Raw genomic sequence first — 15,053 nt, 5'->3', positions numbered from 1 at the left:
CTTCTGGTATATTTGTAAAGAGAAACTTTATGTAACACGTCTTGATCGGGGGGAAAGGGATTGTTAGTAATGGAGACTGAGAATTACATCGCTAGGAATATACCCAACTAGGTCGACCTCCTCGCTGTTCCCCCTGGAAACTATCATTAATTGCAGATGAATTCATCATGATGGGCTAACTGGCCTGTTTTTATCCTCATCGATCATCCTTCACTGGTACCCTGCCAGCGTATCCCGTTAGCGCAGGCAGGGTGATCATTCCATTTTCATCCAATAAAAAAAACACGTCTTGGTCTTATCCATCCGAAATTAGAATCAAATTTTCGATCAACCACCGTTATAAAATTATTTCTTTAATCAATTGTCAACACAATAGCACTAAGTTTAGATATATCTATACTCACTCTATATGATTGGTTCGTAATGATATCTCCAAGTCCCTGAGGACTTGGGTCGAGGTCGAGTCGCCCACCATTTTTCTTTTCTGCAAAAGAAATCATTTACCATTAATTCGAGCGTACTTAAAACTTATTTCCGACTATTTAAGTTACTTATCCGAGTGACGAGTAGTTTAAAAGTAAAACGTATTTGAAAGATAGAATTTCAGTCCAACAGAATATTTTTTATTTAACTATGGAAAAAAGAATGAAGAATGTTCCAATAATTTAAAAATTTATATAGAATTAAATGTTAAAAATAAACAAAAGTAAATTTTTATCACTGGATTTTGGCCTTAGTAAACCCGTATATACATAATAATAATTTTTAATGCCCCTGCGCAGACGAGGGGCATTTTGTCTGCAGACAAAATTTCAGCATACAACTGCTGATAAGATATTATATAAGATCTCTAACATTGCATGCCATATGTTGTGTGTTATGTAAATACACGATTAATATGAAGAAAACTATTCAAAAGTCCATCGTACAAATGTAGATCGTTTAAATAAATAAATAACTAAAATAAAATAAAAATAGCCTTTATTCCTGAATTACAGATTCTTTTTTAAATTGTAAATATGTATAAATAATTAATGTTGACATCAGCAACATCTTATTTTTAGGTTGTTCTAGAACATAGGCCTTCTCTATATTTCTCCATTGGTAACAATTCCTTGCAGCTTGTCTCCAGGCTTTGGGCAAAATCATCCTCCCATCTTCTTATTGGCCTACCTCGGTTTCTTTTTCCATCACGCGGATACCACTCAAATAAATCTTGGGTCCATTTATTTTTTGATGACCTCATGATGTGCCCAGTCCATCGCCATTTGAGCTTTTTTATTTTATGAGTCACATCTGTAGATGTAGATCGTTTACGTAGGCCTTTATAGTTGGTACACGTTATATACTATCCGAAACGTATAAACAAATATCGAGGGCCGTGGGTCAATCTAATATATTAAGTAAACATTCCATTCATCCGCCTTTAGAAGTACACCCATCACGTTTACGGGATGGTACAAATCAATCATAAAGGGACTCGTAAACGGTTGTCGATCAAATGAATGAAATTAAATGTAGAATTTATATATCTTTTAGAAAATCAGTAACTTTAGTTGTGTTAAAACTAATATGGAACCTACGCGGAAGTAAACTCTATGTATTACAAAAATAATTATCAGAATCGGTTTTAAATTCGTGAAGATAACAATAAGAATACTTTTTTACGATTCTACCGTCCATAAAAAGACCTTAAAAAATGTAAATATTCAACGACTATATGAGTAGTAATTTTTTTATTGATTGACTTATCAGTATTCTGTAACATACAAAAACAGACTAATTGAGAACTTTTTCCCTTTCGAAGTCGCTTAAAAATAACTTCGTTTAACTATGTTAAGGCATTGACCCTATCAATCAGTGATGTGGAGAGAAAGAAATCGTTTTCCAATATTCTATTGAAACTCAATAGAAAAAACCGGACAAGTGCGAGTCAGGTTCGTGCACCGAGTTTTCCGTACAAATTATAATAAATAAAAAAACATGTTTTGCAAAAAAAGGATTTTTTGTGATTTAACTACAAATTTACGGTTTGTTTAAATTCAGTTTTCGGAGTTTCCCTATACTTGTGCTGTACAACAACGCTTTTTGTCAAATTTCATGGCACTAGGTCAATGAGAAATATCCTATAAGTTTCGATTTCCTTGCAAATGTCAAAATATACACTATAAACGGCCGTCTCGGGGGGAGAAGGGATTGTCAGTAATGGGGACTAGAAGCCACATTACTAGCAATATACCTTATCAGGTTGACCTCCTTGTGGTTCCCCCTGGAAACCATCGTGATTGATTTATTGTTAGGTTCGTCACAGTAGGCTAACTGACCTGCTTCATTTTTGTCTATCATCTCTCACTGGTGCTCCGTCAGTGTATACCGATAGCGCAGGCGAGTATGCCATTCCATTATCATCCATTAAAAAAACAACCGTCTCTTTTAGTTGCGTTTAATCAGAAGTTAATTGTTTCATAATTTAAGAAATTACAGACTTGAGTATTCGATATTAATTTAATGCAAAATTTTAGCTTGGTACCTCTACAGGTATCAAACTGAAATTTTTCGTTGCCGAGAAAAAAGGTCTTTACTGACGGATAGACAGTTGGAAAACAAAATGATCTGATATAAGAATTCGGTTTTATCTATTGAGGTACGAATCCCTAGGAAGAAAGACGAATTGATAACCTCCATCAATTTGAAGTCAAAACGTTATCGACAGCTTAGCGCATATCACTTGGACCAAGTCTGGTTCATAACACGACATCACTGGATACGTATGACTCAGGGATATTACTGTCCCACAATGCATTCGACCTGACCTTTCGCTTGCGACCCGATCGCCGATTTGGCCTGGATAATTATACGGGACGCTTGAGTTTGTTTGGCGAGTGCCACACAATAAAAAAAAGTGCATACTGCTCTGTAAAAAAAAAAAAACACCATTGAGGTGATAAACGCACAGATTGAAAATATTTGAATTTAGAACGCTAAATAGTATACTTTTTTTTAATGGGTGAAAATGGAATAGTAATTCTGCCAGTAATACCGGTATACACTAGTAGGACACCAGTTAGAGGTAATTGATAAAAATCTATCGTGATTAATTCACCAGGAATTAATCACGATAGCGTAGAGATGACGGGAAAGTATTAAAGATATTACTAGTAATGGGGCCGCTAGTCCCCATTGCTAATAATTCTTCCTCCTCCCTCCGCCGCTGAATAGTTTTGCCGATCTGAATTGAAAAGCGAAACAGAAGTTTCAATCGTCACAAAAATTAATACGGGACCAATGTGTGAGTAAACTGTACCGATTCTGAACAAATTCATAAAAAATATGTGCACGCATACCAACACACATTACAATTTTATCATTCTTTTATTGTTATGGTAGTATCATTTATATTTTCATGGGTATGGAGGTATATGACCTTTTGTTACGGGTGACATCATTTATTAAAAGTTCACACAACAAGGATTTTTTAAATGTATCAAATTTATTACCGAAGTAAATATGTTTTTATTCTTTTTTCATGTAAAAAAAAAAAACTAGTTTATAATAATTATTTACGCTACATGAATTGACAAAAATATACAGTACATTAATTTAATTCTACGCGACTTCATCGATAAAAGCTGTTGATATTGGAGATTGTAGGCACTTGATTAAATTTAGATTTAATCTTTGTAAGCGAGAAAATAACTTATAAAGACGCGTATATAAAAACACTAGCGACCCACCTCGGTTTTTCACGAGATTTTAAAGTATATAACGCTTACATTTTTCGCATCAGCTTGTTGCGTCAAGTATGAATTAGATGGGCATAGTAAAGTATCCCTAAAAAATAGACATATGCCATTGCGAGCTTTTTTGTAGACCTATAAAAGACAAACAATCCCACTATACATTGTTTTATTATTTTAAATAGATTAGGTAGCGTTTTCAATAAAACTTTTTTTTTATTTTTTTTTTATACAACTTAGAATGGCAAACAAACTGACGGCCCACCGGATGTAAAGTGGTAACCGTCGCCTATAGACATGAGCAGTACCATGGACATAACAGAGTATACTGTTTCGCTTATGATACCCCCCACGCGTTGCCATTCCTGAGGACTCAGGTGTTATTTCTCTGTACCTAGTAAATTCACCTCTCAATCGATATAATTTCTTCCGACATATTGAACAATTATCGTCAAACTTCAACGGGTTAATAGAACACAATACTAATATTATACGTATAAACCTTCCTCTTGAATCACTCTATCTATTGATGAAACCCACGTTTAAATCAGTCGTGCAGTTTAAAAGATCTAAGCGTACAAACGGCAGGAAGTAGGTTTATTTTATACTATGTAGAGATTTGTAGCGTATATTAACTTCTGTCATCATTAAAACAATCTAGCAACGAACAGTTTTTGTCAAATTCGTAAGGTACTGAAACTAATTACGCGTGAAGGCTACATTTTATAGAGCTACGCCTCACTGAAGGTGTTAAGGGGTTCGATAACAGAATTCCGTAAACGATATCAAAGACCTGTGAAACGAACATAATAATATGTTGCCACTGTAAAATATTTTGCGTGACATTCGGTTTTTGTTTGACCATTTAAATGAATTTCACAAATAAATGGATTTTGTATGCCAGATTCTGGTGAAGGGCGTGAACAGTACTTAAATATAATGTCCCATCCTTTTTACCACTTTTCAAACAAAATAAAGTTATTTGTATAAATAATAAATATACAATTTTCAATATTTTTCACCACATAATTAATTTCTATTTTTCCAAAGGCTGACTGGGAGAGAGAGAGAGAGAGAGAGCTATATAGCATTATGGCCGACTTTTGTACCAAACATTGTCAATACGTAGTCAATATCAATAAAGAATAAATAAATAAATATCCGATTTTGTTTGAGTTGTGTATTTGAAAGTTTGTTTGGTTTCTCAGTGAATTTGACGATCAGGCGACTGGTGCGCTTACGTAGTATTTTCCGTCTAAATTAAAAGTAAAGTAAAATAGATAAACTTATAAAAGTAATATTTAAAATATAAAATATCCTATAACGCAGTACGTTTTTGTAGATCATTTTTCTAAGCTGTGATCATTAACGATGTTTTTTAAAGACCTATTACCTATAGGATAGAAGGATTTTGGGATTATTGGGATTTTATTTAGAACCATATATATAATATAATATGAATCAAGTCGTTGGGCTGCCTACTAAAGGCAGGGCTTATGTCATACTCGTAAACGTAATATTCATTTATCATACTCGTAAATGAAGGTTACTTTTTGAATACACATAAAATACAAAATGCTATATTTAATATTACTAGGTCAAATATTATAATTCTCGCTTCCTTTTCTCAAATATTTATTAGTACTCTCTCTAAACAAACCACTTTGCGAAATAGTTTGTCTATTTAACATTGTCGAGGTTTTCTCAGATTTTTCTTGATTGAAAACAAGATACCAGATGTCTATAGACATTGACATTGAAAAAAATGAACATAAGCTATAAAAACTCAAAATCTTGCAAAGTTAAAATTATATAATAGGGATAATATTTACATTATTATATGTATCACATCTCCCATATTTAGAACTAACAAAATTTTTCATCGTGCTTCCCACCAAATTGTTTATCCTCTCCATCCAAAAGTTGCCTGGAAGAGATCGCTCTTAACGATAAGGTCGTCCATTGTTTTCTCATTGTGATTTTTTCTTGTAATTATTTATATTTATAATAAGTTTACTATTGTAATCTTTTGGAGGAAACAATAAAGAGTATCTATCTATCTATATAACGACATCACACTTTCTTATATATATAATATATATTCGAGTAAAGATAAATTTATGCGGTAAATAAAAATATACCCGTTATTTTTTACGAACGGAACTCCCGGCATGTCAGTTGGATTTCGATTGGCGGATTTTTTGCCTATGAGTTTCCGTGTGGTAATGGTAACAATTATCTCACTCAATACCGGGTTACGAAGGTCACGCCACAATGCTATGTTATCGCAAAATAATGAAAATATTCGTACTATGACTTCGTTAATATAATTAACTAATATAACAATAGTAAAACTATTTTTTTATGATAATTTTTTTTATACAACTTAGAATGGCGAACAAGCTGACGGCCCACCTGATGGAATGTGGTAACCGTCGCCTATAGACATGAGCAGTACTATAGATATAACAGAACATACTGTTTCGCCCAGGATACCCCCCTTGCGTTGCCATTCCTGAGGACTCAGGTATTACTCCTCTGTACCCTGTAAATTCACGCCATATCCCAACCTTCAAACCGAAACATAAAATATATTTCGATTGAAGAGTTTAGTTATTTATTAAACTCCCTAATGAAAAGGACCAATAACGTTTGGCGTTCAGTGCGAAAAGCGGAGGGTCATACATGTTGAAAGGCGTTGGTAAAGGCCCAGATGGATATCCAGCAGTGGACAGATTGAGACTGATATTTTTTTTTTACAACACAGGGGGGCAAACGAGCATGCGGCTCACCTGATGGTATGTGACTACCGCCGCTCATGGTCACCCACAACACCAAAGACATTGCAGGTGTGCTGCGGCCTTTTAAAAAGGAATATGCTCTTTTCTTGAAGGTTATGATGAGATTAGAATGACAAACAAACTGATGGTCCACTATTGGGAAATTGTAACCGTCGCCTATAGATATATAATTACCAGTACCACGGACATCACAGAAAATTCTTTTTTATCTGAACTCTTACAGATAGGTCCCATAGAAACTTTATCAAAATTGGTTCAGTAATTTAGTAATAGTCAAAATAACTGCTTCTGCCAAAATTGAAGTGGTTTTTTTTCCCTTATAAAACACTATGTTAAATTATATTTGTCCCGCATTCACATCGTTTATTTTCCCGGAGCTTATATTTCGCCAGTGTTCTTTTCCACTATATTGTAAACAAAATGTTTTCGTAAACATATCGGAATCCCAGACATTTCTCCCTAACTTCTTCGTAATACTCATATCCGTTCATTATTTACTTTATTAAATATTATTATTATTTCAGCCATTAACTGTCCACTGATGAACAGCCTCTTTATGGAGGAGAGCTTCTATTTAGTTTTGCCAGTAGTTTTTTTTTAATGATGATTATGATGGTGATAATGGAATGGTAACCCCGCCCGCGCTATCGGTATACACCGGCGAGGCACCAGTGAGGGATGATAGATGAGGATGAAGCAGGTCAGTTAGCCCATCGTGACGAATTCAACAAGAACTGTTCACGATGGTTTCCAGGGGGAACCACGTGGAGGTCGACCTGATAGGGCATATTGCTAGCAATGTCGAACTCCATTGCTAACAATCCCTTTCCCCCCGGACTTTTTGCCAGTAGTTGCCACGCTTGGTAGGCGACTTGGCAACGGTAGTTAGGCTTTTACAGATGTTTAAGAGGAACGCTGCTGGCCATCCTTCCACCTCCACCACGAAAAGAAGGGGTGATCCATTCTATGCCGGGACCGACACGGCGAATAAATCTTATTAATATAATAAAATTATAACTAGATGATGTCTGTACATACGAGATATTTGAGAAAAAAATATTTTAATATGAGTGGTACTAATAAGAGCAATAGAGATTTTTCCATCTGTTTGTTCCGACATGACGTAAAAACTATTAGACCATATTCAGTGACATTTTCTTAATTATATACCTGAAGATTTAACTTAAAATCTGGTGTATGTTTTATCTTGATATATTATCTAGAAGTGGTGTTTCACTGGTTTTCCTATTTTTGAAATCCACGCATACAAAATAACGGGCAAAAACTAATTAACAAAAGTTATTGTATATTGTATATATTCTTTATTACACTTGTAAGTTACATATAAAATAATCTATTTATACATGTTGTGAGCAAGGGTAGACTTATCTCTGACAGAGATCTCTTACAGTCAACCCAGTACAGTAAGAAAGCATTTCGTTAGCGGGCAGCTGAAGTGCTACAACTATTAATACATAAACAAATAATACAGTTAAATAAAATATTAAAATATATAATAAAATATTACATAAATACATACACTATAAATACATATAATACCTACCTACTTATATAATAAATGTTAAAATAAATGAATATACTACTTACATTAGAAATTTCGTTTAATGATTTCAGATTTGACAGTTCAATTAGAAAAATATAAAAAAAAAATATTACTCGAGGGAAAGAAAATGTGATTTCAACTTCTTCTTGAAAGAGGTAATAGAGGGACTCTCTTGTATGTGGGAAGAGAGTTTATTCCATAACTGGACAGCTCGATACGAAAAAGATTCATTAATAAAAGTTAACCTTATTCTAAATGAGGGACCAATCAAGAGTTTTTCATGGGTGATAATAAGATCAGGGTACCAGAGAGGTACCGATAATAGGTGACGATGAAAGCAGGTCAGTTAACCCATCGTGACGAATTCCACTAGAATTAATCACGATAATTTTCAGGGGGAACCACGTGGAGGTGGGCCTGATAGGGTGTACTGGTAGCAATGGGGCAATTAGATCCCATTATTAACAATCCCTTTCTTTCAGCGAAGAAGAGTATCCTGAACCAGCGACTGAATATGACACGAATTATAAAAGTGGATGAATTGAGAGATGTGTGCATTTAGTACAGTTTTCTCTGTCTATCCCGTAATGGACTTGATGTTAAGATAGATGTCTGTGTAATTTTTCTATTTTATAATTGTGAAAGTATGTGTCTTTGTAATCTCTTTGCGTTTTGACAGCTTATCCAATTATCATGAATTTTGAATCCTTACCAAATTACAGAAAAAGGACAAAGCCACGAGTAAAAACCAATATGGTAGGTATAAGGTTTTAATTATTATTATTTTTTAAATATATTTTCAATAACAATATGTTCGGTAAAATGGTATCAGGCAACGTAATCTGTGACGTCACAGCTGCACATGGGTTCACGTGCGCGCGCTGTACGCATAATAGATAAGTGATGTAATGTTCTGAACACTCAATAGGTTCAATCACACTCGACTCGTGTGACTCATTCGTGTGGTACGCTTACATCGTACGATCAGATTGTGACCCGACGCGTAATCGTGACGTGCCGCTAACGAGCTGGGCCTCTAGACAAGTGGCAAGCGAATTCGCCGATGGAATCGACATCGCTAGCGAGTCCGTGAGATAGAATGAGATAGCAACGCCGGGTGGCTCATTCCAACTTACGGATTCGCTAGCGATGTCGATTCCATTGACGAATTCGCTTGCCACTTATCTAGAGGACCAGTTTCTGTTACGCTTATCAGCTAACATGACGCGGAAATAAAAGATATAAGAAAAAAATTGTGGAACGTTCCACCGTTTTGTTGGATAACAATCAAAATGCAAAATTTACAGTTTTATGGCAGTGCCGTAGACAGTGATATCTAGTAGTGCCGTAGACAGTGATATCTAGTAGTGAGTAGGTAGTGAAGTGATGCTTGCAATACATGCAAGAATTAGTCTTGTGGCGCAACAATAGGCTGGCAGGGCTAACAAAATGCCACGGGCCCCCGACCTAAAAGGGCCCCGGCTCAAGAGACCGTGAGTCCAGAATTTTTTTTTACCTTGTACCTGAGTATTTTATTTTATTTGAAAATAAATGATAGGGCCCCATCAAAAGAATTTGCCACAGGCCCCAAATGGTATAGTTACGCCATTGTCTTTACCCGCAACTTCGACCTACTGACGGGGATATAAAGTACCTACTCTATGTCCTTCTTAATCTCGTATAGTGCGTGTATACTAAATTTCATAACGATTAGTCGAGTTGTTAAAGTAGTAAGAGGTAACAAATAAAATTCGTCATTATAATCGTGCGTTTAATTTTTTAAAGTGCTTTAGTATTTTATTTTGTGGTAATAAGCAAAATAAAACTCAGTTTCACAATACAATACCAGATTTATCCCGGGCCTTCGGCTGCGTGAATGAGTAACTATATAAACTATCCTATGTGCTAAATTAGGATATAACCCATACATCCATCCTTATAAACTTTCGCAATTTTGATATTAAAATAGGATTAGTAAGGGGTTGATTTTGGAGAGTTAACTACAATGCTAGAAGAGTAGATATCACTTAACCAAAAAAATTATATTACGGGTAACAATAATATCTATTAGTAAATCTTTTTTTTTTTGTAATTCTTATGGCAACCGATAGGTAGATACACTATGACAATACTACGGATCCTTGTATTATCACCCCATGGACATCGTGGTGTTTGTTCATGTTTGTAGACGACGCTTATTTTACATCAGGTGGTGCATAAACACATTTGTCACTCTGTGTTTAAAAAAAAATTTGTAACCATTTCTCATATCAATTTAAATCGCACGATTTAAACGTTCCATGATTGCTATCAATCAGTTTGCTCTCGTGGAGATGAACCGCTACGCGCGGCTTTTTGTTGGCACAACCTAAATCGATGTAGCAAGTTTTTGCTCTGATCAAAACACGCTGATCAATCAAACGGGAAAAGGTTTAACGTGTAAAAAAGTCGCATTAGACATAACGTTACGGTATATAATATTAAATAAAATAATTCTAATTATAATTTTTTAAAATTATTTTAAGGGCTTTTTCCTCAGGTATATCAGTCCTATCGTACCCTGAACTGATTTCTCAAATAAAACCTTATCTACTTTCCCTAGACGCGGAAAGAGAAGAAATAATGGGTATCAATAATTTATAGAGATGTTAAAAAAAATCTGGTTTAGGTTCAGCTAATATTTTTTTTTATACAACTTAGAATGACAAACAAGCTGACGGCCCACCTGACGGAAAGTGGTAACCGTCGCCTATAGACATGAGCAGTACCCCCCATGCGTTGCCATTCCTGAAGACTCAGATGTTATTCCTCTGTACCTTGTAAATTCATGCCATATTCCACCGTTCAAAGCGAAACACAGCCATGCAAACACAATTGCTCCACGGTAGAAACACGAATGGGACAGAGGTACCCAAGCAATCGACTTTTGTACAAAGTCTCCCTATATCAATCTATAACTATATTCTTTTTTCAAAAAAGAATTTTCCATATCGATTTACAACTGGCGGTTATGAAGTAACTAATATAAAGAAAATACAACCGAATTGAGAACTACCTTCTTTTTGTAGTCGACTGAAAACAATAAGTATAAAGAAGTAGGCATACAAATATTTCTCGCAGTACAAGTTCCGGTCTGAACGAGATAGTTACTGCTATTTTACTGCCAATTGAGCGAAGATATCAAGAGTATCTAGGCTATCTGGTTTCGTTATAGCCTAAGGACCTCTGACGTATCTAACAGATAAGTCCCTTATTCATAAAAACTTACAGCTCCAACAGAGATCTTATATCTTTTATTATTTTTCTACAAAATGAGAAGTTAAAGGAAAAGAACATAGGTAATTTAAGATTTGGTTTTACAAAAAAAATAACCGACTTCAATCGTGGTAAAACCAGTTTTGATTTGGAAACTAAATTACTGAACCGATTTGAATGAAATTTCTATGGGACCAATCTAAAAGTAAATCCTTTCAGATTAAAAAATATTTTTCCAAATCTGTTTAGAAATGACGAAATTCTGATGTATCAAAAATACAAACAAATTGAGAACCTCCCCCCTTCAGTTTGAAATGTTCTCAAACCGATTCCAAAAAATAGTTATAACAAATAGTTATAAGGCTGAGACTTACCATCAAGTGAGCCGTATGCTTGTTTGTCACCTCAGTAGTATAAAAAAAAATAAGTAAAATTTGATATTTTTATGAATAAGGGGGTATTTATGAATTACGTAGCCCGCGATACACTAAGCGAGCGAGGATAACTTCCAAAAACTGGGATTCCATTTTGGGATCCCCACAGTCCAGTCATGCGTTCCTCTGGCTGAGTTGTCACCGCTCATGAACGTCATTGCACATTATAGTGAAAACCGCACTCGGTTTTTCACGAGTACATGAAGTATAGGGATCAGGGATCGTGAGTGCTCATACTTTGTGGATAATTAGGTACATCATTATTCCATCTGAAAGACAAATACTGCTTGCTGGACAAGCAAATGTGACCTACACGACAGATAAAAAGATGAGGATTATTTTAGTTCTGTTATGATATCTAGCGTCACGGGTAGAACACCTACTATTTATCTCTCGTGGGTATTGGACTTCAGAACACCCACGAAGTCGGCGGCTCTGTCATAAATCTGTCGTATTCATAAATTCAATATGATTATTTTAATTTTTTTAAAATACTAACAATTTGATCTTTTACCGATTAAAAAATATGGTCTATTTATAACGAAACAAAACTGTCAACAATAAAGGTTATTTTCCTCTAACAATACAATTATTTTCAATTAAGGTAGAAAAGGAGGAAGAAATCAACAGTTTACAATCTTATTATAAAAATCAAATACTCAAGGGAAAACGAGAAAAATTATCTAAAAGTATCTAATTAAAATTACAAAGAATAAAATCTGCAGGCAACATTGAGTTCAAGAATAACAATATAATACAAGTAAATCAAATTCATTAAGGTATTGTAAACACTAAAAGGGGCGTAACATGGCCTCTGGCACACCGGCACCAAGAACACAAATGAAAACTTCACTCGACCATATCAGTTTCGAATCTCGGGTCAGGGGCGCCCTCTGGCGACGGCTATTAGCTCTCATTACTAGACTTCCAGCCGTTATTACCGACTGTCTCCTCAAAGCTCGAACTATCGATAGACCTTTGTGATATATTACTCATTGTCCGTGTAACGGTACCTTTACGGCAGGGCTTCGAGCTATTGGAACAGAGTGTAGGCGTAAGTTATAGAAAACTGCACGATTTCCCTTCGATGCAATATCTAACTTTATCGAATAACGAAGCCAGATACAATAATAATCTAATAAGATTAAAGTCAGAACTAAACAAGTCTGCAGATCTAATAAAGTTAAGTCTTTGGCTAAGCGTTAGGACAAAGAACCAATCGGAGAAAATACTTAGATCAGTGGTTGTTCTATCTATCATCCATCTTATATATCTTACTATTTATAAAAATAATAAATTGTAATCAGACGATGTCTGTACATAAGAGATACTCGTTTTTAAGAAAAAATATATTGAACGCGTTTTTATAGGAACAATAGATGTCCAAATAATAAGTTTTAGAAACTCTGTCTATATGTATATTTATTCTAGCATCACAAAAAATAATGAAAAATTTTACAAATTTGCTTCGTAAATGATAACATGTAATCATCATCTTGCTACCCTTATCCCAATTATTATTTGGGGTCGCCATAATATCCATATTACAAAAAGATTTGTCTTATAGTTTTACGACCGGCCGTCTGCCTAACGTCAACCCTCTTTGGAGATGACAACTACATGTAATATGGAGAAAAAAAGAACTTCAATAGTATAAATTTACTATTGTCTCGTAATCTAACTATCGTTATTCTGAAACGTATAAATCACACTCTGCGTTTTTCAAGGCACTTTCTTCACGGACAGCCAAGCTTTGGAATCAACTTCCAGCAGCAATATTTCCGAACCGATACGACATCATAACCTTCAAAAAAAGAGCATATTCCTTCAAAATTCCTTTAAAAGGCTGGCAGCACACCTGCAATTCCTTTGGTCTTGTAAGTGCTGATGGGCGGTTATGCTCGTTTGCCCCTTGTCTTATAAAGAAAAAGAGCAGACGCAGAATCACCTGTTATAGACAAGTGATTCAGCAAATATGTCTAGTGGAATTTATTTCGTAACAAGCAGAATTTTGTTCGCAAAGTAAGCCGTATCGGTTTCAAAAAAAAAAAATAATAATAAAAGAACCGATATAGAATTAGCAAAGATGAATAAACAGAAAAAAATACGAAATGAAAACTCCTCCTTTTGGAAGTCTTTCAAACACTTATCTTGTATAAGACAACAGGCAAGGTGTACATATTCAAAGATACGACAGATATACCCGCCCACTGCGATAATTGCAGTAAATTTATTCGCCAGCGTCCTAAATACCGATCTTTCATTAAGATCTACGAGTTTCAACACCTCTGTCTTCAACTTATTTGTAAGATCAACAGTGATTACATGCTCTTTGGAATCAACAAATTTATTTTTTAATTTTTTATCCCATGATGCAAATAAAAGAGTATTTGTAGTTATTCGGATGTGTAACGCAAGACATTGTGATTCTCAAACGAATGAACTTATTTAATTGCCATCTAAAACTTGATATATTTAGTCATTTATTTTTAGCAGTCATAATACACTGCCCTTTAAAATTTGTCTTATGAAACACTTTCTTAATTGGTTTTTAATTTAAGGAAATATCAGTAAATTTGACAAAACGCGACGTTGCAATTCTCAGCAAAGAATATTGTATCTAATTTGTGGATCGCGGTATTTTTTTTTTTGTGAAAATCAAGTCCTTTTTGAATTCTGTTTACAAAGTACAAGTTCGTAAAACACAGACAAACATCGTTAACACAACAATTTAACATAAAACTATAAAGCTTACCCGATGACTCCTAGACGCCTTAGGATCCAGATACGTTCTAAGCTTATTGAGGTAGTGTGTCGGGGAGTCTTTCGCTTGCACCATGTCTTGATCACAGATGATCTCCCACTTCTTCTCTAGGTCATAGTTGCGCAACAACTTCGCCTTATCCGGGGGAAGGTCCATCGAAGCCTGCAACAAAAATAGAATTTTAATACGACTATTCGTGTTAGGGTGAATCCCTCTGGTTTTAAGTTTCTAAGTCGCCTTCGTTATAAAAAAGACATATAATAACGCAAGACACTTGACGCTCATGTAGGAGCGAATTGACCGCCCTTGTCGCAAACAGCTCTGCAACATTTCCAATATGCCTATTATTCCTGTGAAAGTGTGTTAAAACTTGTTTCTATACAAAAGTTATAAAGCACAAACAATCTCACATATAATAGAATCTAGAATAAAATTTTGGATTTATCAGTATAAATCAAAAATTGTATTCAAGATTACATTTTTAATTAAATTCTAAAA

The 15,053-nt window shown here is 34.8% G+C and overlaps 1 protein-coding gene across 2 annotated transcripts in view; it reads right to left on the bottom strand.

Moving 5' to 3' along the window:
• LOC113520704 (formin-like protein) overlaps positions 1 to 15,053 on the bottom strand; it is a 116,078-nt gene that overhangs the window by 27,625 nt on the left and 73,400 nt on the right. For both annotated transcript variants that reach the window (XM_052897466.1, XM_052897467.1), the window contains exons 2-3: positions 14,547 to 14,717; positions 405 to 484 (exon numbers count right to left, since the gene is read on the bottom strand). In XM_052897466.1, coding sequence (XP_052753426.1) covers positions 405 to 484; positions 14,547 to 14,717 — 251 coding nt within the window. The remainder of the gene's footprint in view (positions 1 to 404; positions 485 to 14,546; positions 14,718 to 15,053) is intronic.

The sequence above is a fragment of the Galleria mellonella genome, unplaced genomic scaffold (genome assembly GCF_026898425.1).
Source record: "Galleria mellonella isolate WM207_F2 unplaced genomic scaffold, CSIRO_AGI_GalMel_v1 utg36, whole genome shotgun sequence".
Lineage (NCBI taxonomy): Eukaryota > Metazoa > Arthropoda > Insecta > Lepidoptera > Pyralidae > Galleria > Galleria mellonella.
Note: the sequence above shows the minus strand (reverse complement) of the source record. Positions and strands in the feature narration are given on the sequence as shown.